This window comes from Haematobia irritans, chromosome 3 (genome assembly GCF_050003625.1).
Source record: "Haematobia irritans isolate KBUSLIRL chromosome 3, ASM5000362v1, whole genome shotgun sequence".
In the NCBI taxonomy this organism is placed as follows: Eukaryota; Metazoa; Arthropoda; class Insecta; order Diptera; family Muscidae; genus Haematobia; species Haematobia irritans.
This window is the reverse complement of record NC_134399.1, coordinates 106,827,940-106,852,449: the sequence shown is the minus strand read 5'-3', so window position 1 is coordinate 106,852,449 and position 24,510 is coordinate 106,827,940. Positions and strand designations below refer to the sequence as shown.

At 34.3% G+C, this 24,510-nt stretch overlaps 4 protein-coding genes and 1 long non-coding RNA gene across 10 annotated transcripts in view; 2 read left to right on the top strand and 3 right to left on the bottom strand.

Moving 5' to 3' along the window:
• Positions 1-1,172: 1,172 nt before the first annotated feature.
• LOC142228664 (uncharacterized) lies at positions 1,173-3,104 on the bottom strand. The gene is made up of 2 exons (XM_075299153.1): positions 2,874-3,104; positions 1,173-1,990 (listed from the first exon to the last, which is right to left on the bottom strand). The coding sequence occupies exons 1-2, from the start codon at positions 3,013-3,015 to the stop codon at positions 1,452-1,454; spliced, it is 681 nt and encodes a 226-aa protein (XP_075155268.1). The 5' UTR covers positions 3,016-3,104; the 3' UTR covers positions 1,173-1,451.
• An 813-nt stretch (positions 3,105-3,917) lies between these two features.
• Positions 3,918-5,124, top strand: holn1 (CD2 antigen cytoplasmic tail-binding protein 2 homolog holn1). Its single transcript, XM_075300433.1, has one exon. It carries the CDS (start codon positions 4,103-4,105, stop codon positions 5,027-5,029), a length of 927 nt encoding a protein of 308 aa, XP_075156548.1. The 5' UTR covers positions 3,918-4,102; the 3' UTR covers positions 5,030-5,124.
• A 1,367-nt stretch (positions 5,125-6,491) lies between these two features.
• LOC142228842 (gametocyte-specific factor 1 homolog) lies at positions 6,492-12,599 on the bottom strand. Of its 6 annotated transcripts, none has more exons than XM_075299364.1 (7): positions 12,196-12,344; positions 11,774-12,008; positions 11,056-11,698; positions 10,645-10,801; positions 7,341-7,516; positions 6,959-7,234; positions 6,492-6,753 (listed from the first exon to the last, which is right to left on the bottom strand). In XM_075299364.1, the coding sequence occupies exons 4-6, from the start codon at positions 10,796-10,798 to the stop codon at positions 6,968-6,970; spliced, it is 597 nt and encodes a 198-aa protein (XP_075155479.1). In that variant the 5' UTR covers positions 10,799-10,801; positions 11,056-11,698; positions 11,774-12,008; positions 12,196-12,344; the 3' UTR covers positions 6,492-6,753; positions 6,959-6,967. The 6 variants fall into 6 exon arrangements, with proteins under 6 accessions (XP_075155479.1, XP_075155480.1, XP_075155478.1 ...); XM_075299365.1 differs by having other exon boundaries at positions 6,492-6,742; XM_075299363.1 differs by having other exon boundaries at positions 6,492-7,234; positions 11,056-11,527; positions 11,589-11,698.
• Positions 12,600-13,640: 1,041 nt separating this feature from the next.
• On the bottom strand, positions 13,641-14,111 carry LOC142227954 (uncharacterized). Its single transcript, XR_012720020.1, has 2 exons — positions 13,891-14,111; positions 13,641-13,823 (listed from the first exon to the last, which is right to left on the bottom strand). It is a non-coding gene; the product is annotated as an uncharacterized LOC142227954 (long non-coding RNA).
• A 1,345-nt stretch (positions 14,112-15,456) lies between these two features.
• Ankle2 (ankyrin repeat and LEM domain-containing protein 2) overlaps positions 15,457-24,510 on the top strand; it is a 32,856-nt gene continuing 23,802 nt past the window's right edge. Inside the window, exon 1 of the mRNA XM_075298777.1 lies at positions 15,457-15,880. Coding sequence (XP_075154892.1) covers positions 15,769-15,880 — 112 coding nt within the window. The 5' untranslated portion in view covers positions 15,457-15,768. The remainder of the gene's footprint in view (positions 15,881-24,510) is intronic.

Below are 24,510 nucleotides of genomic sequence, written 5' to 3'. Positions count from 1 at the left end.
GTCTTCCTTTATATTTTACAGTGCTTTTCGGAGCCAAATATCTAGAACATACATTCGTCAGTAAAAAAAAAACAGTATTCCAAATGAAACGTCGTTTTTTTTTTGTACTTTTGAGCATAACTAAGCAGTTTCTGCTTATTTACTTCCGAAATGTATGGCTTCTTTCAAGGACGGCGGCCATGTAACACACTTTTATGCTAAATTCTTCTTACGGTAGTTGCTTTTACGGTCTTCTCTGCCTTTATTGTATCTTTTTGCAATCTACACCGCACTTGTGCCAGAATTTTTTTTGTTGACTGCGAAAACAATCCATCTTGCATGCCTCTGACTTAATCGTTTTGGTCGGCCTGACTGCTTGAAATTGTCCAATTGATCGTAGTTTTCCAGTTTATCTACAATTTTCTTTATAGTTGTGTGGCGTCTTCCAACAATTTTAATTAAATCGATCTTTTAGCTTCAAATAACAATTAGGAATGAATAAAGGTAATATAAATAATCATTTTCTTGCATTACTTCGTGCAAAAGTAACGGTGAATATAACGGTACACCAAGTGAGTCAATAATAAATGAGTTGTGATCCAAGTGTTGACTCACTTTTGACGCGTAAAATGTTGATTTTTTTATACAAATGTTAAGAAAAATTTTATATTTTATTTTTTCACTTTTATTTTCATAAAGTTGAATAAAACATTATATTTGGTTGAACAAAACCTATATGTGTGTTTATGGGTTTTCAATAATCTTACGAAAAGCAAAATATTTTTGGGTGTTGACACACTTTTGACGTTCATAGTATATTTATAACTAAAATCCAATAATAGGGCCCGAAGTATCAAATAAAGAAGTTTACAATTATTTTTTAATAAAGAAGCAACAGTGAAAGTCTTTCGCACGATAACGTGAGTTTCTACATGTAACAAAAATTTCATAAAGGGTAGTACTAATAGTACTATTTTCTATAAAATGTTCACTTTCAATGTAATGCATCAATTTAGTAGAAGATGTAGATATGAATACTAATTTATAGCCCAATTCTGAATATTATTTCTCCCAAGTTATTCCCTTCTCTTATTGTTTAAAATAGCAAGATTTTATTCCCGAGGAAAATGAATTCCCAGGGAATGCATTTCCCAGAATGCGTTTCTTGTTTAGTGGTTCAAAGAATTCTATAATTATTTTATTAACTACATTTTTATTGATTTCCTTGATTCCCTCCAAGTTATGAATTTTGTTAAAAAAATGTATATTCTCATTGGTAAAGGTAGGAATAAATTCGTGTTAAGCTAAGAAAGTCATTACCAAATGTATAAAATTATCGAATATAAATTTTAATGTCAAATCTCATTATAATTTTATATTTAATTTATTGTCAATAATTGCATCTAATGAGAATATACTAGAATATACTACTTCTACGCAGGTTAATGAAAATATTTTTTACTTAATTACGACTAAGATCTTTTAAAATCTTTTATTTTACTTTCGTTCCATTTATTTTTCCGTCTTAAAGTTGTAAACTCGTTTGTTACTTCTTTGGCATGGGCAATTCCATTAACACCTTGCCTATAATGGAATACTTTGTCTTTCCTTTCTTTTTTCACAGCCCAATATTTTGTCTCATTTGCCGCTATAATATCATTACCATCTATCGCAATGGCATCCAGTTGAAATTGAGTCGGTGCACAAGAATCACATGGCTTGTCCACACATCTTCTCTTAATCACTGGTTTTTTCTCGGGACCTTTTGTTTCGTATTCGAATTCTTCATATGGCTTTACATAGTCTTCGTAATCCTTTAACAATCGAACACGACTTTTAATTCGAATTTTTTTGCCATCTGATCTTTCTTCAATATCACAGAAGTAGTATGTTTTTTCTAACATTTCTGATAACTTCTTTGCCATGTGTTTTTGCATTGACGCTGGTAAATTGAAGTCAGTACCACCAGCTTCATCCTCAATTGCGACATAGCGTTGAGATTTCAGATGGTCTGCCAAAGAAAAATTATATACGTTTTTAACATTACATGTTTAATGAAAAATTGCAATAAAAGCTTGAATCCTAATTGGACGAATCACCAATGCAAATTAAAACGATATTTAAACCTTTCATTAACTCAAACATCATTTATGAACACTTCGGCTTTACAAAACTTATCTATAAGTTTTGCAAAGCTGTAGTTATCGGTTAATAAAGTACCTATGTTGCCGTTGAAATATCTGTATTGCTTAGGCTTTATGGGCTGCAGTAGAATCGTTATTTGCTTTATAGGCTTAGTAAAAATATAATCGGTGTGCACTTACTCATATAAACTATATTTTCTCTTATACTTATTGTAATGTTAGTGGCAAATATGTACACAAAACACCAGTAAATTGAATTATAGGTCCCATATTTATATGGCAAAAATTCCAAAATGTTTTATTTGATCTCTTTAACGTTTCAAATCTTCTCTACTTACTTGCATACAAAACATGAAATGATGAGTTGAGCCCATTGGGTCAATCGTGTAGAAATTACAGGTGTGATGCATATACTAAATGAAGTCTGCCTTTCAAACTGGACTATAAGAAGGCACATTATCATTCAGCTAAATATAAAATCGGGCACCACTCATAGTATTACAATTAAATTAATAGTTTAATAGAGATTGAAACTGTGTCTATGACACATACAGTACTTTGTCTACCAAATCTTTTCGTCACCCAAGTAAGCTTTAAGTAATGTGGCCTCCACGTATATGACCACCTACAGCATTTGCTGACGCAAATGACCTATTCTTTACAAATATACATATATAATAACACTACTCTTTCGGATGGATTAGTTTAAGAAACATTGATAAGTCCGCTTCTTTTTCAGGACAAACTTACCTAGCTTCTCACAAGCTACTTTATTGTTCAATTCATTATCCTCTTCATGTTTATCTTTAAACATGCCATTGTGTAATAGAGTCGTATCAGATGCTTCCAAAAATTTTCTAACTTGTTCCTCATCATCGGAATCGCTCGACATTTATTTTGTATAAAATTGAACGTTTATTTTTCAAGAAATTTCACTTTGTTTACAAACAAATGCACGTGCACCTCAGAGATGAAAAGATATGGTACGGCAAGAATGGTAAAGCAGACAAATGGTACCATACTTTTTTCGTACTTGCAGTAGAGAAATGTCTTATGCGACGTTCAGACGATAAGTTTCTCCGTATGGAATGTCCGGATAACAAAAATTTCGATAAATGTGTTATCGATCACATTAACTAGCTGCAGTATCGATTACCTTCGAACATATCTTATAGTGTCGCCAACATCTGGGATATGTCTTTTTTCATGTGCCGTCCACACTATAAGTTTTTCCGGACGATAGTACTCGTGTCGAACATGTCCCAGTGGTGGCCACACTATAAGTTAAATCTGAAGGCATAATCGATACTGCTGCATATTTATGGGATCGATAACAAATTTACCGATTATTTACAGCCTGTTCCTGTATGTCGATCGAGCTCTGTCGATCGACTGAAATGGAAACAAATAGCTGAATTTACAACCAAAAATCAGTTGTTTCTAGGCATTTCAGTCGATCGAAAGAGCTCGATCGACATCAGAAACAGGCTGTTAGCCATCGCTGATAATGCGTATCGATTGGCCACCCTTTAAGATTCTTTACAAACACAGACATTCCGCCCGGAAAAAGTTATAGTCTGGACGGAAAAAATTATAGTCTGGTCTGCGTTCTCATATACTTGAGAATCCTTTATGTTGACCAAAAACGAATGCATCTCAATTGTTTGATCCAAATATTGGTCGAAAAAAGTTTAGTGCGAATGGTGCAAAATCACCAATATCATAAATCAGGTGATCAGCTGTATTCCTCATTTTACCCGTTGTCACTTACTATGGATATGCGGAGTTTCTTCTTCTTTTTGTCGGCTTTTTGTTTATTACATTCTTAAAGTCAATATTTTTTAAATTTATCTACGTATTTGGAATAAATACAATACAATTCTTATGTAGAATCCATTCTTGCGTCAGGAAAAAGTTAAAAAATACAATATAAATATATTAGCTGTCACCATTATATCTTTCATATAAATATTTTTGCAATGGATTCCAAGAGGAAAAGTGATTTGGATATCAATGATATATCAAATATAGAATGTAAAAAACATACATTAGACTCCGATGAAGAGGACAGTGACGATTATGAAAGGGAAGACAGCAATGATGTGGAAGGTGAAGAAGATGGTGTTTCCAATGTACGGGATGACGTCAAGATTACTCCATTTAACATGCGGGAAGAGCTAGAAGAGGGACATTTCGATAAAGAAGGTCACTACCATTGGAACAAAAGCAATGAAATTAAGGATAATTGGTTGGACAATATTGACTGGTTAAAAGTGAAAGAAGTTGGAAAACAGGAAGATAATAGCGATAAACCAGGAAATGTAGACACAATCGTAAACCAAAATCAAATATATGCGAACATACTTGAATTTATGGTAAAAAACGAGACGGTTTCGGAAACCATAAGGCGCCTTGGTAAACAAAGGAAAAAAATAAGTACTGCCGAAAGAATTAAGAACAAAAAGAATGGTATTGTGGATGTTGATGGTGATAAAATAATGAGATTAACGGAGATGGTGAATACTATACTCTCCACGGGAAATATGGACGTATATGAGATGACATATAAATCTATAGAGGACATAGTAAATTCGGCACCATCCACATCAAAAAAATCCGCCCCTGACTTAGATATGTATGCAGACGACTTTGTTGAGAAAGAAAAAAATTTCAAAAATGAGTACTCCGATCTAAAGGATGTCAAGGAATCTGAAAACAAAGAAGTTCTTTGGGAATACAAGTTGAGCCAAAATGAAGCTGATGAACTTCTGGGTCCTTTTAAAACAATAAAAATGCTAGAATTATCGAAGAGTGGAAAATTTGGCGATGGGGTATACGTCAGAAGAGTTGGTGAAAAGTCAAATTTTTATACAAGTAATCGCATAGATTTTGAATTGTATTTGTGAGAAAAAAAATTACGTATATTATATAAAAATTGTTAATCACAGATGAAAAGTTCATGCAATTAAATGTAGGGCAGTATAATTGCTCAAAAGACGAATTTCATCACACTCCAAATAATTTTTTCTGATTTTAAGGTGAGTATTAAGTTCGCGTTTAAGGTGAGTACTAAGTTCGAGTTTAGCCGCTAAAATAGTCATTTTTTCACGATTACTTCTCTTTAATAATCCATTTTAAGGAATACAAACTTTGTGAAAATTTGGTTTGGGATATTCCCCATCAAGTTATAATGAAATCTGCAACAAATATGTATAATTTTATGGCTTTTTTACTGCTTTAGTTTTCACTTTAGTGAAAATTAGCCGCTAAACTCGAACTTAATACTCACCTTTAGTCGCTAACTTTCACTATAGTGAAAACGAAATCAGCAAAAAAAAGTCATGAAATTATACATTGTTGCAGATTTCATTATAACTTGATGGGGAATATCCCAAAGCAAATTTTCACAAAGTTTGTATTCATTAAAATGGATTATTAAAGAAAATTAATCGTAAAAAAATGACGATTTTAGCGGCTAAACTCGAACTTAATACCCACCTTTAAAGATTATTTTTTCATTGCAGTGAAACTAGTACAATTCTGTATGGAAACAATTTTTAATAATTTAGGACAGTCCATCATATTTTTTAATTTGATCTTGTTGTTTTTCCAAAACAGGAAATAATCTCGTTTAAAAACATGTTGGTTTGTTTTTGTAATAGCTTGGAGAATTTAATATAATATTCCTTAAGTCAATGTTTGCACGTGTGGTTATAACAGGGTTTTGTGATTTCATCCATTTTTGTTATGCGCTTTAATACCTATCAAGGAACTCTGAGATGCGATCACAGCGTATTTGTGGTGATTGGTTTCACCGCTTTTCTCGACTTGTTAATGATAAGTAAGCATTGCTTTAATACGCTAGGTATCCAATTTGGCGCTACTAACCATCGGATATTGTTTATGGTGAAATTCTCTTTTATCAACGTGTGTTGCTCGATTCCATTTTAGAAAATTCACAAGTTTGATAGTAGGAATCTCAAACAAGGCACCTTTGTCGTAAAAGCTAACACACCTCCAAATATGCTATTGAAGGATACTTCAGGCTTTTGTTAAATTTGTTAGCTTTGTGACCCTTAGAAATCATTTGGGGGAGGTTGATATTATTCTAGCCATTGGTTTAATATGGTAGCGCACTGAGGGTACGAGAAATTTTGGCAATGAAAACGATTATTAGAGCATACGTTTACTACGATGGCAGAATTTTTTTCAGTTGCACATGGAAAGTGCGTTAGCCGGGATTACACCGAAGTTAACATTTTTAATTATGTACAATGACGGAGGATTAGCAACTTGTAGGGAGGGAGGGAGCCATATATAGTATACCTTTTACCTTTTTCATGTAAAAACGCTGTTATTGTGAAAGGCTTTTGGTTATGGTTGGTCTATGATGTTTTATTCAAAAAATAGTTCATCATTTATTGGTAAACATTTAAAAAAATATTTGATTTTTAGTAAACGCAATCTTAATATAACCTATATAATGCTTATATTTGTCAAAACATATCATTACCATTTAAAGACCAAACTTTCCAATGGTTTTCAATATAATTAAGGGTTGTACTATTTTCGAGTTAAAAATCACTATATGTCCGCACAGATCTATTAAATTGAATTATCTGCTTTAACACTGACCGCGAAAACAGAACATGTAAATAAAATGTTGAAATTAAGACATAGGTTGCATTAAAAATATATCCAATCAGTAAAATTTAGGAAAGCAGTATAAAATTTAAACAATTAGGACAGTTGCCACTTTTAAAGTACAATGATTTGGTAACATACAAGAATAATCACAACATAAAAATGAAAACAGATACATTGAAAAAAATCACCTTGTAAATCTAGTTATCTATACCTAATAATCGTAGACGTTCCTGCTTGCGAAATGCTTTCCTTTGCGACGGAGGTACTCCTTGTATAGTGCGTATAACATCTGCTTTGGCAGCGTATGCCTGTGGATTATAAGATGGAACGTCTTCGTCATTGTCCCAATTTTCTTCACTATCACAAAGTGGCACAGAGGGAGGAATTATTGGCCGAGTTGGTGCCTTTACTTCATTGCGGAAATGTTCAAATGTTTTGCGCTCGGTGCATACAGTAACATGGAACTAAATAAAATAAAAAAAATCAATTAAATCATCATTAAATCAAAATCAAGTGATTATTTGTTAGAAAATCGAAATTATTCCACATCATTCACCCTTACGTGCTTACCTCAAGCTCTGGTTCGTTTAAGACGTGTGTTACATTAAACGGACACGTTACTTTTTTCTCATTTAGATGATTTTTCCTGCAACGAGTAAGGTGGACTTGCATTCTTGACCTAAGAATTTGGTGATGCTTATCATATGGACATGACAATAAGTCTTGTATGTCGGCGTTTTCCATTGCTGCAGAAAGAAAAAATTACAAAATATCCAATGTGTTGAATGGTTTTTGTTTATAAAAACATGCAGTGTTGCCAAGAAACAATTTTCCCAAAAAGGTACCTAAATTTTACCATGGAAGCAAAATTTAAATTTTATAAGGAAAAAGTTGGCAACCCTGAGAACAAGCAGACGTATATCTTAATATCAGAAAACAATTTTTTATTTAATTTAAAAATATTTGGTAATATTGTTGACCCAGGCAATTCTACTGCAAATTCTGCAAAGAATATGCCTGGCCGTATACCTCGCGACATGGAGTGTGATGTAGTAGAGGTAGAAATACCCTCATCAAACCAAATTCAACAAGTTGCCACAGCCGGCAACAATAACAATGAGCAGCAAATCATAACCCAATCTAATGACCGCAAAAGGCAGCGGCTTGAAAAAACAGCACCATCTGATATTGTAATTCCCGACCTGTCGGAGAAATTAAAAAATTATAAACCTACTGACGAGAACAGGTTTGGTATCTTAGGAGTATTGGCAGATGTCAATATTGAATGTCCAGCACCAAGCACCAGCTCGCAAGCGTCAATTAAAAATAACACCAACAACAAAAATACACAGAAACCAAAATGGTGTCCTCCAATCTTCATCTACAATGTGAATATAAAAACATTAGTTGACACTCTCCGCAATACAATTCCAGCGTTTTCATTCAAAATTAAAAACATCAACAGAAACAAAAGCAAAATTTACTTTGCAGACACAAATGTTCATACATCGATGATGGCAATTCTAAGAGAGAAAAATATCCATTCTTGTTCTTTCACACCGAAAGATTTGAAACAAACTTCTCTAGTACTAAGAGGACTTACATCTGACACTGAGATTGAAGAAATAAAATCTGAAATAAACAACACTGTTCCTGATACTGTGGCAAGCATAGTCAAATTTACAACCCCAAATTCCATTAAAAACAACATTGATACCGGCCTTTTCCTTGTATCTTTATTTCCAGGGAAAACATTGAGTGACATTTCTAAAATAAACAGTTTACAGAGCCAAATTATTCAATGGGAAAAGCCAAAAAGAAAAGGAACAGACGTACAATGTCGCAGATGTCAAAGATGGGGTCACACTTCAAAAAATTGTAACTCGGCTTACAGATGTGTAAAATGCGACCAAACTCATAACCCAGGTGAGTGTCAGAGAAGACGAGAGGACAACAATGAACCCTTCTGCAATAACTGCAAAGAGCCTGGACACCCCGAAAACTGGCGAGGTTGTCCAACATACAAAAAATATGCAGCGGCTAGAAAACAAAGGCTGGTCAAAGCGGCTGAAGAACGTACCTTAGCAAGAAACAATGTCCACAAAGCGATTGGCATGTCTAACGTTATCCCAGACCAAAGTTTTGCCAGTCTTTTTCATTCACGTCCGGTTCAACAACATCAAAACCTTCCATCATTGAACAATTTATGAAGTTGAGTTCAATTTTTCTGGAGTCTGAAGAGCTGTCAATTGAACAGGAGGTAAATATCTTCCTGTCTGAATACCCGAAGATGCAAAAATCTGAAGCCAAAGCCGAATTTATTCGTATTCTGAACAAAATTAAGAATAAATATGGACCATAGATCCATAAATTTCTTAACGTTCAATATAAGATCACTGGTTGATCGCAGTCGTCAAATCGACCTTAAAAATACTCTATTTCACAATAAAATAGATATTGGGTTCATTCAGGAATGTCACCTGAAAAGTAAAAAAAGAGTGAAATTGGATGGTTACAACTTTATATATGACTACTCACCATTGGGTGTTGCTGTTGTTTTAAAAAACACTTTTTTTTATGACAAAGTCTTATTAGACAATGTTGGCATCAAAACTTCTCTCATAAAAGTTGAATCGTCTTTTAATAATTCCACAAAAAGATACTTGTTTGGGTCTGTTTATATACCTTGTAATCACCCTGCTCAGCAACTTGAAAATGATTTGGAAAATTTACTTCGGCTTTGTCAGGATTACGATGCTTTTGTACTCGGTGGAGACCTCAATTCAAAAAACCCCGCTTGGGGGGATACCATCGAAAACTCAAATGGCAAAATACTTTTCAATTGGCTGGAGAATAATACTTTAGATATTACCAGATTATGTGATTCATCGCCCTCTTATCCGAACGGCTCCTCATATCTTGACCATTTCTTAGTCAGCTCTCAGCTGATCAGTGGAAACATGACGAATCTTCAAATATCAACATTATCATCCTTTTCAGATCATTTCCCACTTAAACTTAATTTAAAACTGCAACATACTGACTTTCTCCTCAGAACTCCACGTAAAATTACATCATATAAAAATACAAACTGGAATAATTTTCGCCATGATATGGACTCTGCCTCAAGTAGATTGTTGCCTCAAAACAACAATAATCTAGAAAATACCGAAATCGACAATTTAATAAATGAATTCAATGAGGCATTTAAGGTAGTACATAACTCACACTCACAACAAATAGAGATCAATGACAATAAATTCCCGTTGTCAGAAAGGACAAAGAAACTATTCAAAATTAAACACAATTAGCAGAAGCAATTGAAAAACATCTTCCATCGTACTGGGAACAGAGTGAGTAGCGAATATATCATTATCTCAAAGCAAATCCAGCTGTTAAAAATAATAATAAAAGACTCTGTTAATATTGAGCAAGCGGAAAAATTTAATAAGAAATTACAAAATATCAAACCTGGTCCGTCCGCCTTTAAGGAAATATACCAAATAACGGGTAAAACAAAATCTCCATTTTGTAGCCAAATTATTATCAACAATGATATTTCAAAGAATCCCAACGAAATAGCGTATCATTTTCAACAATACTACAACACAGTCTTTCAGAGAACAATACCCATACAACCAGTTTCAGATTTAAATACAAAAGTACCCGCTTATATTGGCGCCACAACCTCACATATATACTCATTTGATGACGAATTCAGTGCATCACAAAATCCAGATAACCTCCATTTCACTAATATTGAGCGGATTAGAAGCATTATCCAGAATATAAATAATAAAAAGTCAAGTGGGATAGATGAAATCTCAAACTTTATTATAAAAAAATTCCCCAGCTCATCAATAAAATTACTTACATGTATATTCAACCATTGTATCAATAATGGATATTTTCCTTCTGTTTGGAAAATTGCAAAAATCTTGCCTATTAAGAAAAAAGCTGATAGTGTTGAACCGGCAGACTTCCGTCCAATCTCCCTCCTGTCTAACATTGGAAAATTGTATGAACATGTCCTAAAGGAGAAAATAGAAAACGGTTACATAATTGATCCTATTCCAAATTTCCAATTTGGTTTCAAAAAGGGCCATTCCACTCAACACGCACTTTTGAAATTCCACAATGACATAATTTCAAATCTCAACAACAAAAAATGTACTATTGCTATAGCACTAGACATCCAAAAAGCATTTGATTCCGTTTGCCATATCGGAATATTGTATAAACTTGTTGAATTGGAAACAGACCCATACATTGTAAAAATACTTACCAGTTACTTTACGAACAGAAAATTCTCCGTAAACATTCAAGGGATATCCTCCAACCTAGGAGAAGTCAATAGCGGGGTTCCTCAGGGCAGTGTTCTGGCCCCATTATTATTCAACATTTTCCTGAGCGATTTTCCACACACTCATGCGGACTCACAGGCAATTCTCTATGCGGATGATTGTCTAATCTACGCCCATAGCACTTCTCCAGCAGATGCTCTACGCAAAGCCACATATCACCTGCAACTTATCAGTGACTTCTATATACAGTGGGGAATAAAAGTCAATGCTTCAAAATCTGAAGCGATATGCATACGAAACGCTTCTGGCAAATGCCCGAGGTTTGTAGTCCCGGAGAGCAAAACACTCAAACTGACATTAAATGGTATTGAAATTCCCTTTGAGACAGAAATAAAATATCTTGGGATCACATTTGACAACTTGTTGAAATTCAACACACATGCACGATCAACGCTGAAAAAGACGAAACGGGTACTTGGATCTTTCTCCTACATATTGGGAAATAAATACTTGCCTCAAAAAACAAAACTTCTACTTTATAAAGTAGCTATAAGGCCAGTATTGATATATGGATTTCCAATCTGGTTCACTATCTCCCCGACAGTGGCTAATGAATTGGAGATCCTTGAACGAAAAATATTAAGAAAATGCGTCAACGAGCATTACCAAAGCCGTGATAAAAAATTTTCAAATACTTACATTTACGAATTATCTGGAATTCAACCACTTTGCAAGTACGCCCTCAACACTCAACGAAAATTCATTGAGCGGCTTGCCACACATGAAAATGACTTGCTGAGCACAATATATAGCACTGACGAAAACTCAAATTGGTCTGACTCAAAATATCTCTCATCTGTTGCCATCATCAACGAAATTCTTGACAATGAACCAGCTAATCATAACTTGCCACAGTTCTACCAGAAGACGACTCCTGGAACACATAGAGGATAAATAATATATATAAATTAGTTTTCATTAACCTAGTCATAAAAAAAATAATAATGATATGATCACTTATACACTTCACTAGACGAATTTAAAAGTAAACAAATCCTCTCAATACTATGTACCTGAATACATTCTCGATTCAACTGTGATATTAATGTAGAAATACTTACCTTTATTCCCTAATTGTTACTGTATTAGCATTCGTCGCTAACATATAAATTGTTATCTCGTTTTAAGTGTTTTTTAGTTATAGTTTATTAATTAACTATTTATTATTAACACAGACACTAACGCTCTGTAAGAAATCGTAAAGGCCAATGAGCAAGCCTTATCTCCATTCATCTAATGTGCAATGTACGCACAATCGATAATTTATTATCAAAGCAAGTTGCTATCCTACTAAATAACCGTGTATTAGAACAAGACAGATATAGTTCTAAGTTTACCATAACTTATCGATAAGTCAACAACAACAAATGTAATCGAAATGAAAAAGTCTCAAATAAAACATACTTACTTACTTACTTACTTAAATTTTATAAGGGCTGTTTTCTTTTAGCACTGGATATCCTAAGCCGTTAAGGACTAAAAGAAAACAGAGTACTCGCTTATCCAGAACATCTCCAAAAATATGCAACACTGTCATCAGCTGTTTAAAAACAATCACAGAAAAGAAGTTAAATCTTGCATTTTTAATATATGAAATGCTCCAATTTGTAATAAATATTTACTGCTGCGATTATTTATGACACTGTACCACTTTGAATTAAATGTTTTTTGATAAATTAGTCACAATAAGTTGCTATTGTGAATCGCTTTATCACAATACAATCCGGCAACATCGGCGCGACTTGCACTGATGATTTGTTCTGGACAGAACGCCAGTGCAACGATGTTCTGGATAGCCCATACAAATGTTTCATCCAGTGCTAAAAGAAAACAGCCCTATAGATAAATTTCATGTTTGGTCTAAACTTGTGTTTAATAAAAAAACTCGCAGAATAAAAATATTGCTATTTTTAGCATAAACATATTTATACTTATTATACACACGCATATGTTCTCACATTTTCATAACATGAATTTGACTTTATTCATAAGGTAAGTACTATGTTCGCTTTTCGAGTTGAAATTTTCGCGGTTACTTTAATAAAACAGTTCAATATGAAGCAGATAAATTAATTCAATTGATGCGCGGTTTCTTGTTCCCCTAGATTTCGGCAAGACTTTACAGGAATATTTTGGTTTTAATTTATAATTTTGATTATTTCAGGAAAAGTAATCGCGAAAATAAAGTGATTTTCAACTCGAAAACCGAACATAGTACCCACCTATAGTTACCCTGCCAACATTTTTTGAATTTGGGGGCGCTTCTGAGAATCCCCAGTACGTTGAAAACAATCATATACGATATCAAAAACTCGTCGGAAAAGCGCCGTCACTATTGAGAAGTTGTACCACGCCAAGTTACTACAAAAAGGTTTCGCATGAGTGCAATTATTAGGTGCCTTTATAGATCAATTTAGAACGACGCCAATAAGAGACCCTCCAAACAATCAGAAAAAGCACATTTTAAGATAGTGGTAAAAGAATCATTGTGGTCGAGTAAAACACGTTTGTTTAGATATTTAATAATTTGATTAATTATTTACAAATTCTTAAAAATATAACATTTATACCACTATCACGTCACATTTAACATAATTTTTTGCATTAATGATGAGGTAGAGTTACAAGTAGCGAGTTACATGTTGCAGCGTCTATCAGCCAGTGTTTTTATTCGATGGAAGCAGCGTGTCTGTAAAATATTTGAAAAACAATCACTTTATTCCATTTGGAAAATCAAAAATTGTTCACCAATATACCTTTCACAATTTTAAGCGTAAAATATATGTTTTCAGAACTTTATTTTCGTTTTTATTTAAATAAAATATAACAAGCTGGTTGCGCTTGGCGTTTCACAAAAAATAAAATGGCTTTTGTAAAAGTAGTGATGGCAAAATACATGTATGAAGTACATTTTGTACTTTATGATATGCTGCCCCCCATCACAGTAGGATGGTTGTAGTGACATTTACGAGTCTGTGGTAGCGATGAAGATGAAATGGAACTTTGAAATGCTGGCAGGGTAGTAGTCCGTTATACTTTATATAAATTGGCCGCTATGTGGCTTCAATATAAGTAATATAATATATATATTATAATTATAAGTTTATCCTGACAAAATGCTACGAATGGTCGGCCATAACAAAAATATCGATAAATGTGTTATCGATCACATTAGCAAGCTGCAGTATCGAGAATGCTTTGAACACTACTATTCTATTCGAACACTACGACAGAGTTTCGCCTATTTTTTGTGTGCTGTCAATTTTTGCCCTTATGCTTCGTCCAGATTATAAGTTTTTCCGGACGGAATATCTGTTTGTAAAGAATCTTGCAGTGTGGCCAATCGATACGAATAGTCGGCAAATGACTAAATAATAAAATGCTGGACGGCGCATTACACTGGATGAACATACATGATAACAACATAAAAAAAGAATAAGCACAAAAAATTTACGAAAAGTTATTGGTCAATCCATTTGTTTGATAAAAAATAGAAGGAATCAATAAAAATCTGGACAAAACAATGATTCGTGAAGTAATCCACATTTGATAAATTAAAACTTTTTTGATAAATTGCAAAATTCTTCTCGACTAGTTTTCCATTGAATGGAAGTAAAAATTTTCGAAGTTATTTCCACAATTCTGGTTTAGATTTATATATGTATACAAATTCCAAACAGAATTGGCGATCCATACTTATAATGTTGTGCTTTTTATTAAAACGCCATATAATTTGTCAGATTGTATTCTAAAGGAATTTTTTCAAAAAAGATTTAAAAGCGTGCTGGATGTAAGCATTTTTGCAATGCTTGTTTTTATTGACAATTAAAATCATTATGAGTTAAATCAATTTGATATAAAATCCCTAATATAAATATACTATGAACGGAGCATTGATCTCTAGATAAGTTCGGGAACACACCGATTAATAGTCGACAAGTCGAATTCACTGTTTACGACCGATAATTGTTTTAATAAAAGAATATCGTAAATTGTTTGGAAATGTCTAAATCGATTATGAAATAAATATCGATTACCCATTTATTTCAATTATCGTTACTACCTATAGGTAAGTACTATGTTCGCTTTTCGCGTTGAAATTTTCGTGGTTACTTTATTAAAACAGTTCAATATAAAGCAGACAAATTAACTCAATTGATGTGTAGTTTCTTGTACCATTAGTTTTCGGCAAGACTTTACAGGAATAAGTTTGTTTTCATTTGTAATTTTGATTATTTAAGGAAAAGTAATCGCGAAAATAATGTGGTTTTCAACTCGAAAACCGAACATAGTACCTACCCTATAGCAGAATATCGTTTTTAATACACGATTGTTTATAGGTGGCTAGACGTCTTTTATTTGTGATTTTAGCATTTCGCCAAACGTGAGGAAATATTGCAATTTGATTACAAAGATACAAATGACATCAAGAAGGCATTTCTTACAACAGTTAATTGTTCTTTAGAAAACAAAAAAACAAATGCAATGATTTGAAATTTAGTACTTCTGAATAAGTGTTGTGAAACAACGCAAAATCTCCGTAAATTTATTTTTCTATTGTGGAATTTTTACATATACAAGTTGTGAGAATAACCAAACATATTGTGTGAACGAGGTCATCTATAGCCCTCGCAATGCCCTTTTATGGACTATATATACCCGTGAAGGGCGGACCAAGTTCTGGAACAACTTCGAATTCTGGTGCCAGCAGCATTAATGATGACGCTACTAGCGACAACGTAACCGGTAAGTCTTCAACAGAAAATTCCTTGCGAAATATATTTCGACATATTTCAGCATATAGGGATTTTTGCCAAAACATTCATAATGTATTTAAAGGTTAGAATTATGTTCTTGTTTTTCTTGTTGCTTGTGCATTACGCCTTCCTTAGTCTGTTGCTATTTATTCGCGTATTTACCACATATGCGTTTTGTTGCTGTTGTTTTCTTTTTGTTGTATTATAAACTGTTTGTGCTATGGATGCCGTACACACGCACAAGGTATTTCACAACACTGATGTGCAAAATTATGCGCGTAATATTTTTCTGGGAATTTCTTTTAAAAAATCTTGGAAATTTTATAATATGAAATGCACTTTCTAATAAACTATAAAAATTATATTTTAGTGTTTTTGGAGAGGGCTTAAATCTACTTTGGTACAAGTGGTCTTATGGGTCCGTGTAGATTTTTCCATTCTAAACACAAAATTTTTGCCGGAAAGACCTATTTACGGATTTAAGGGCCCCTAAAGTTTTCATTGTCATGTATATTGGTTTTAGTATTTATCGCACGTAATCATCCTAAAAGTACTATATTTAGAATATCATGGACCCGGAGAGGTCCTGGGTTCGCGTTAGCCCACTTTGGACAATGTCCAAAGCCCGGCCGAAGGCCTGCCGTCTGTACGCCAATTTTCAAGTGTCATTATCTCGAAAACCGCTCTTCCGACAAAATTTTTTGCTTCATGTTTTCTCTTTAAAATGTACTATTTTTACCAAAAACGCAATTTCATTCATTTCATGAAAAATTGATGTCAGAATTAACAAAAATATAAAGAAAAATACCGATTTTAAGATGTCGATATTTCGAAAACTAGGCTTTTTAGGCAAATTTTTTACGTAACATTTTCTCTTTAAAATCCCTTCTCCTACACTCAAAAAAAATTTTACTTTTTTAACACCTTTTGCTAAAGTAGATTTGTTCTCTTGATTCCTTTTAAGGATGCCCTGAAAGATCATATTGGACTTTTAACATCATATTGATTAGATAATTGCGCAGTAGCATTTGAGTTTATGATTCCTAACATCATTATGAATTAGCAAACTTATTAGATGACACTGTAAGGACAATTATGGAAAATGTGTAACCGCAGGGTTTCACATTTTCACCCAATCAAAATCGCCTTTCTACCATTCAGTCCATTGTGATACCATAGTTGTGAAAATCTCTAATAACACTGAGTGCTGTCCTATTCTTTATTTATCTCAATGACAAATGACCTCTACCTCCTAACTATTACACCACCCATGGTGGCTTCAACATCAAGTTGAGATTCGTTTTAGCCATATATTTGTCAAGTGTGACCATATTCCTAATATTATTAATTATTATTCAGGTTTGGATATATGACCCAATCCTTACCAGGAGTGGCTTTGGGGCACATGCTCTGTGGAGGTGCCACATGAATAACGAGGTGCGTCGTAATACTCGCATCACCAAAAAATCATGGAAACCGTATTTGTTTGAATCATTGGGAATTTATAAATCTGTTACAAGCTACGAAAACTCGTCATGTGGATCATTGTGGGAATCTTATTTTCATGCATTTTTTGTAGTTTTCATTTAATTCTTGTCAAATGTATAATATTGTGAGAAATTCAAGCGTACACACCTATTTTTACCAATGCACTTTCTAGCAAATTATAGATTGAAATATGTAGTTAAGCATTGAATGATATGCCCCATTTACAGCAAATCGAAAATTATTTGCCGTGATACTTTTTTTACTTTAATGCTCGATATGGTATGGAATCAATCATGGTTAAGTGATAGCTTGTGCAAATCCTGTAAGTCGACTTTAAGAGTTTTCGATTTGTTTTGGAAATCATTTATATTTCCATTTACTATAGTAAGCTTGTATTCCGCTTCATACTACAAAATATATTAGAAAGCTACAACTATTTCCTCGGTTCTGATTTACGCAAAATTCCAAATTTTTCCCCCAAAGTTTTTCCAATAAAATTCCTTTTTCGTAAGAAAAGTAAGAACGTAGAAAAAAGAAAATAGGAACCCTAATCTTGATGATATAGGCATTCTTAATATCGGCATAAATTTGACAAATTTATGTTTTTTTTTTTTTATTTTAATAAATGGAGTATAAAAAATAATACACATTAAATTCTAGATAAGTAAATGCAGAGCACCCACTAAAAATATGCTGCTAAAGTTTTGCTTTCTCCATATCAAATATCTTCATTGGCACGCTTATCGGATAGCATTTTGAATCTCTATATTAAATGCTTTTTCTCATTGTTAAAGATTTTAGTTCTTTTTTGGTTATATTTTTGTTTTCGTTTACAAATATTAAATGATATTATCATTTATTTGGTATGTTGTATGGTGGCTTTATTTTTTATTTTATTATACGATAAAACATTTATTTTTTTCCCTTGTTGACATTTTATGTCATTCACTGAAAAAGTGCATTCAACTTTGAAGCAGTATTGATTTATTAGAGTGTTGTGTAAAAGTAATTCGATACTCTTCCAAATGGGATGCTATTGGCTTTTAAAGGATTAAATAAGGAGTATAGATCCTTATTGAAAGCTGGAAAATATAATGTGTGTGAAGATAAATTCGAATTTAAAATTGCGGCAGAGGCCTTAGCCGAGACACAAACCAGCACCTTCAATGTAATTTTAAATTCGAATTTAATTTTTTAAATTCGAATTTAATTTTACAAATATATCATTTTTTTGAAAACGCTAAGAATTTTTTAATGGAATTTGATAGAATTCGTTAAAGACGGCCCTGAGTATCCTTAATTTGAACAAATTTCATCACAAAAATAACTTAGAAACCGGCAAAATTAAAATTTTGTTTAACAAAAAAGGGACCATTGTGCGAAAACCGTTCGGGGTTCCAAAACGAAACTACCACCATTGGATAGGGGTTAGTGCGTACTATTCAAATTCGAAATAATTTCATTAGAAAAGTATTTCAGAAAGCAGGAAATTGGAAATTATTTTCCGAGTCAATTTTCACAAATGAGGCCACTGTGCGAAAACCCTTCGGGGTTCCAAAACGAAACTACCACCATTGGATAGGTCTTAGTGCGCACTATTCAAATTCGAAATAATTTCATTAGAAAAGTATTTCAGAAAGCGGGAAATTGGAAATTATTTTCCGGGTGAATATACACAGGTGAGGCCACTGTGCGAAAACGGTTCGGGGTTCCAAAACGAAACTACCACCATTGGATAGGTCTTAGTGCGTACTATTCAAATTCGAAATAATTTCATTAGAAAAGTATTTCAGAAAGCAGGAAATTGGAAATTATTTTCCGAGTCAATTTTCACAAATGAGGCCACTGTGCGAAAACCCTTCGGGGTTCCAAAACGAAACTACCACCATTGGATAGGGGTTAGTGCGTACTATTCAAATTCGAAATAATTTCATTAGAAAAGTATTTCAGAAAGCGGGAAATTGGAAATTATTTTCCGGGTGAATATACACAGGTGAGGCCACTGTGCGAAAACGGTTCGGGGTTCCAAAACGAAACTACCACCATTGGATAGGTCTTAGTGCGCACTATTCAAATTCGAAATAATTTCATTAGAAAAGTATTTCAGAAAGCGGAAAATTGGAAATTATTTTCCGGGTGAATTTACACAGGTGAGGCCACTGTGCGAAAACGGTTCGGGGTTCCAAAACGAAACTACCACCATTGGATAGGGGTTAGTGCGTACTATTCAAATTCGAAATAATTTCATTAGAAAAGTATTTCAGAAAGCGTAAATTTGAAAAATATTTTCCGGGTCAATTTTCACAAATGAGGCCACTGTGCGAAAACCCTTCGGGGTTCCAAAACGAAACTACCACCATTGGATAGGGGTTAGTGCGTACTATTCAAATTCGAAATAATTTCATTAGAAAAGTATTTCATAAAGGGGAAAATTGAAAAATATTTTCCGAGTGAATTTACATCAACGGGGCCACTGTGCGAAAACCGTTCGGGGTTCCAAAACGAAACCACCACCATTGGATAGGTCTTAGTGCGCACTATTCAAATTCGAAATAATTTCATTAGTAAAGTATTTCAGAAAGCGTAAAATTGGAAATTATTTTCCGGGTGAATTTACACAGGTGAGGCCACTGTGCGAAAACCCTTCGGGGTTCCAAAACGAAACTACCACCATTGGATAGGGGTTAGTGCGTACTATTCAAATTCGAAATAATTTCATTAGAAAAGTATTTCAGAAAGCGTAAATTTGAAAAATATTTTCCGGGTCAATTTTCACAAATGAGGCCACTGTGCGAAAACCCTTCGGGGTTCCAAAACGAAACTACCACCATTGGATAGGGGTTAGTGCGTACTATTCAAATTCGAAATAATTTCATTAGAAAAGTATTTCATAAAGGGGAAAATTGAAAAATATTTTCCGAGTGAATTTACATCAACGGGGCCACTGTGCGAAAACCGTTCGGGGTTCCAAAACGAAACCACCACCATTGGATAGGTCTTAGTGCGCACTATTCAAATTCGAAATAATTTCATTAGAAAAGTATTTCAGAAAGCGGAAAATTGGAAATTATTTTCCGGGTGAATTTACACAGGTGAGGCCACTGTGCGAAAACCCTTCGGGGTTCCAAAACGAAACCACCACCATTGGATAGGGGTTAGTGCGTACTATTCAAATTCGAAATAATTTCATTAGAAAAGTATTTGAGAAAGCGGGAAATTGGAAATTATTTTCCGGGTGAATATACACAGGTGAGGCCACTGTGCGAAAACGGTTCGGGGTTCCAAAACTAAACTACCACCATTGGATAGGTCTTAGTGCGTACTATTCAAATTCGAAATAATTTCATTAGAAAAGTATTTCAGAAAGCAGGAAATTGGAAATTATTTTCCGAGTCAATTTTCACAAATGAGGCCACTGTGCGAAAACCGTTCGGGGTTCCAAAACGAAACCACCACCATTGGATAGGGGTTAGTGCGTACTATTCAAATTCGAAATAATTTCATTAGAAAAGTATTTGAGAAAGCGGGAAATTGGAAATTATTTTCCGGGTGAATATACACAGGTGAGGCCACTGTGCGAAAACGGTTCGGGGTTCCAAAACGAGACTACCACCATTGGATAGGTCTTAGTGCGTACTATTCAAATTCGAAATAATTTCATTAGAAAAGTATTTCAGAAAGCAGGAAATTGGAAATTATTTTCCGAGTCAATTTTCACAAATGAGGCCACTGTGCGAAAACCCTTCGGGGTTCCAAAACGAAACTACCACCATTGGATAGGTCTTAGTGCGCACTATTCAAATTCGAAATAATTTCATTAGAAAAGTGTTTGAGAAAGCGGGAAATTGGAAATTATTTTCCGGGTGAATATACACAGGTGAGGCCACTGTGCGAAAACGGTTCGGGGTTCCAAAACGAAACTACCACCATTGGATAGGTCTTAGTGCGTACTATTCAAATTCGAAATAATTTCATTAGAAAAGTATTTCAGAAAGCAGGAAATTGGAAATTATTTTCCGAGTCAATTTTCACAAATGAGGCCACTGTGCGAAAACGGTTCGGGGTTCCAAAACGAAACTACCTCCATTGGATAGGTCTTAGTACGTACTATTCAAATTCGAAATAATTTCATTAGAAAAGTATTTCAGAAAGCGGAAATTTGAAAAATATTTTCCGAGTCAATTTTCACAAATGAGGCCACTGTGCGAAAACCCTTCGGGGTTCCAAAACTAAACTACCACCATTGGATAGGTCTTAGTGCGCACTATTCAAATTCGAAATAATTTCATTAGAAAAGTATTTGAGAAAGCGGGAAATTGGAAATTATTTTCCGGGTGAATATACACAGGTGAGGCCACTGTGCGAAAACGGTTCGGGGTTCCAAAACGAAACTACCACCATTGGATAGGTCTTAGTGCGTACTATTCAAATTCGAAATAATTTCATTAGAAAAGTATTTCAGAAAGCAGGAAATTGGAAATTATTTTCCGAGTCAATTTTCACAAATGAGGCCACTGTGCGAAAACGGTTCGGGGTTCCAAAACGAAACTACCACCATTGGATAGGTCTTAGTGCGTACTATTCAAATTCGAAATAATTTCATTAGAAAAGTATTTCAGAAAGCGGAAATTTGAAAAATATTTTCCGAGTCAATTTTCACAAATGAGGCCACTGTGCGAAAACCCTTCGGGGTTCCAAAACTAAACTACCACCATTGGATAGGTCTTAGTGCGTACTATTCAAATTCGAAATAATTTCATTAGAAAAGTATTTCAGAAAGCAGGAAATTGGAAATTATTTTCCGAGTCAATTTTCACAAATGAGGCCACTGTGCGAAAACCCTTCGGGGTTCCAAAACTAAACTACCACCATTGGATAGGGGTTAGTGCGTACTATTCAAATTCGAAATAATTTCATTAGAAAAGTATTTGAGAAAGCGGGAAATTGGAAATTATTTTCCGGGTGAATATACACAGGTGAGGCCACTGTGCGAAAACGGTTCGGGGTTCCAAAACGAGACTACCACCATTGGATAGGTCTTAGTGCGTACTATTCAAATTCGAAATAATTTCATTAGAAAAGTATTTCAGAAAGCAGGAAATTGGAAATTATTTTCCGAGTCAATTTTCACAAATGAGGCCACTGTGCGAAAACCCTTCGGGGTTCCAAAACGAAACTACCACCATTGGATAGGTCTTAGTGCGCACTATTCAAATTCGAAATAATTTCATTAGAAAAGTGTTTGAGAAAGCGGGAAATTGGAAATTATTTTCCGGGTGAATATACACAGGTGAGGCCACTGTGCGAAAACGGTTCGGGGTTCCAAAACGAAACTACCACCATTGGATAGGTCTTAGTGCGTACTATTCAAATTCGAAATAATTTCATTAGAAAAGTATTTCAGAAAGCAGGAAATTGGAAATTATTTTCCGAGTCAATTTTCACAAATGAGGCCACTGTGCGAAAACCCTTCGGGGTTCCAAAACTAAACTACCACCATTGGATAGGGGTTAGTGCGTACTATTCAAATTCGAAATAATTTCATTAGAAAAGTATTTGAGAAAGCGGGAAATTGGAAATTATTTTCCGGGTGAATATACACAGGTGAGGCCACTGTGCGAAAACGGTTCGGGGTTCCAAAACGAGACTACCACCATTGGATAGGTCTTAGTGCGTACTATTCAAATTCGAAATAATTTCATTAGAAAAGTATTTCAGAAAGCAGGAAATTGGAAATTATTTTCCGAGTCAATTTTCACAAATGAGGCCACTGTGCGAAAACCCTTCGGGGTTCCAAAACGAAACTACCACCATTGGATAGGTCTTAGTGCGCACTATTCAAATTCGAAATAATTTCATTAGAAAAGTGTTTGAGAAAGCGGGAAATTGGAAATTATTTTCCGGGTGAATATACACAGGTGAGGCCACTGTGCGAAAACGGTTCGGGGTTCCAAAACGAAACTACCACCATTGGATAGGTCTTAGTGCGTACTATTCAAATTCGAAATAATTTCATTAGAAAAGTATTTCAGAAAGCAGGAAATTGGAAATTATTTTCCGAGTCAATTTTCACAAATGAGGCCACTGTGCGAAAACGGTTCGGGGTTCCAAAACGAAACTACCTCCATTGGATAGGTCTTAGTACGTACTATTCAAATTCGAAATAATTTCATTAGAAAAGTATTTCAGAAAGCGGAAATTTGAAAAATATTTTCCGAGTCAATTTTCACAAATGAGGCCACTGTGCGAAAACCCTTCGGGGTTCCAAAACTAAACTACCACCATTGGATAGGTCTTAGTGCGCACTATTCAAATTCGAAATAATTTCATTAGAAAAGTATTTGAGAAAGCGGGAAATTGGAAATTATTTTCCGGGTGAATATACACAGGTGAGGCCACTGTGCGAAAACGGTTCGGGGTTCCAAAACGAAACTACCACCATTGGATAGGTCTTAGTGCGTACTATTCAAATTCGAAATAATTTCATTAGAAAAGTATTTCAGAAAGCAGGAAATTGGAAATTATTTTCCGAGTCAATTTTCACAAATGAGGCCACTGTGCGAAAACGGTTCGGGGTTCCAAAACGAAACTACCACCATTGGATAGGTCTTAGTGCGTACTATTCAAATTCGAAATAATTTCATTAGAAAAGTATTTCAGAAAGCGGAAATTTGAAAAATATTTTCCGAGTCAATTTTCACAAATGAGGCCACTGTGCGAAAACCCTTCGGGGTTCCAAAACTAAACTACCACCATTGGATAGGTCTTAGTGCGTACTATTCAAATTCGAAATAATTTCATTAGAAAAGTATTTCAGAAAGCAGGAAATTGGAAATTATTTTCCGAGTCAATTTTCACAAATGAGGCCACTGTGCGAAAACCGTTCGGGGTTCCAAAACGAAACCACCACCATTGGATAGGGGTTAGTGCGTACTATTCAAATTCGAAATAATTTCATTAGAAAAGTATTTCAGAAAGCGGAAATTTGAAAAATATTTTCCGACTTAATTTACATCAACGGGACCACGTACCAAAACCCTTCGGGGTTCCAAAACGAAACTACCACCATTGGATAGGGCTTAGTGCGCACTATTCAAATTCGTATTAATAATATTTGGTAAGGATTTGATG

Excerpts from the sequence above, each read along its gene's own strand:
- LOC142228664 (XM_075299153.1), bottom strand. The coding sequence starts at position 3,015 with ATGTCGAGCGATTCCGATGATGAGGAACAAGTTAGAAAATTTTTGGAA. Across the intron at positions 1,991-2,873 it reads AGTAGCTTGTGAGAAGCTAG|ACCATCTGAAATCTCAACGC; the intron begins GTAAGTTTGTCC and ends TTTCTTTGGCAG.
- holn1 (XM_075300433.1), top strand. The coding sequence starts at position 4,103 with ATGGATTCCAAGAGGAAAAGTGATTTGGATATCAATGATATATCAAAT.
- LOC142228842 (XM_075299361.1), bottom strand. The coding sequence starts at position 10,798 with ATGTTCATACAATTTTCCAATGTTAGACAGGAGGGAGATTGGACGGAA. Across the intron at positions 7,517-10,644 it reads TACAATGGTTGAATATACAT|CAATGGAAAACGCCGACATA; the intron begins GTAAGTAATTTT and ends TTCTTTCTGCAG. Across the intron at positions 7,235-7,340 it reads TAAACGAACCAGAGCTTGAG|TTCCATGTTACTGTATGCAC; the intron begins GTAAGCACGTAA and ends TATTTTATTTAG.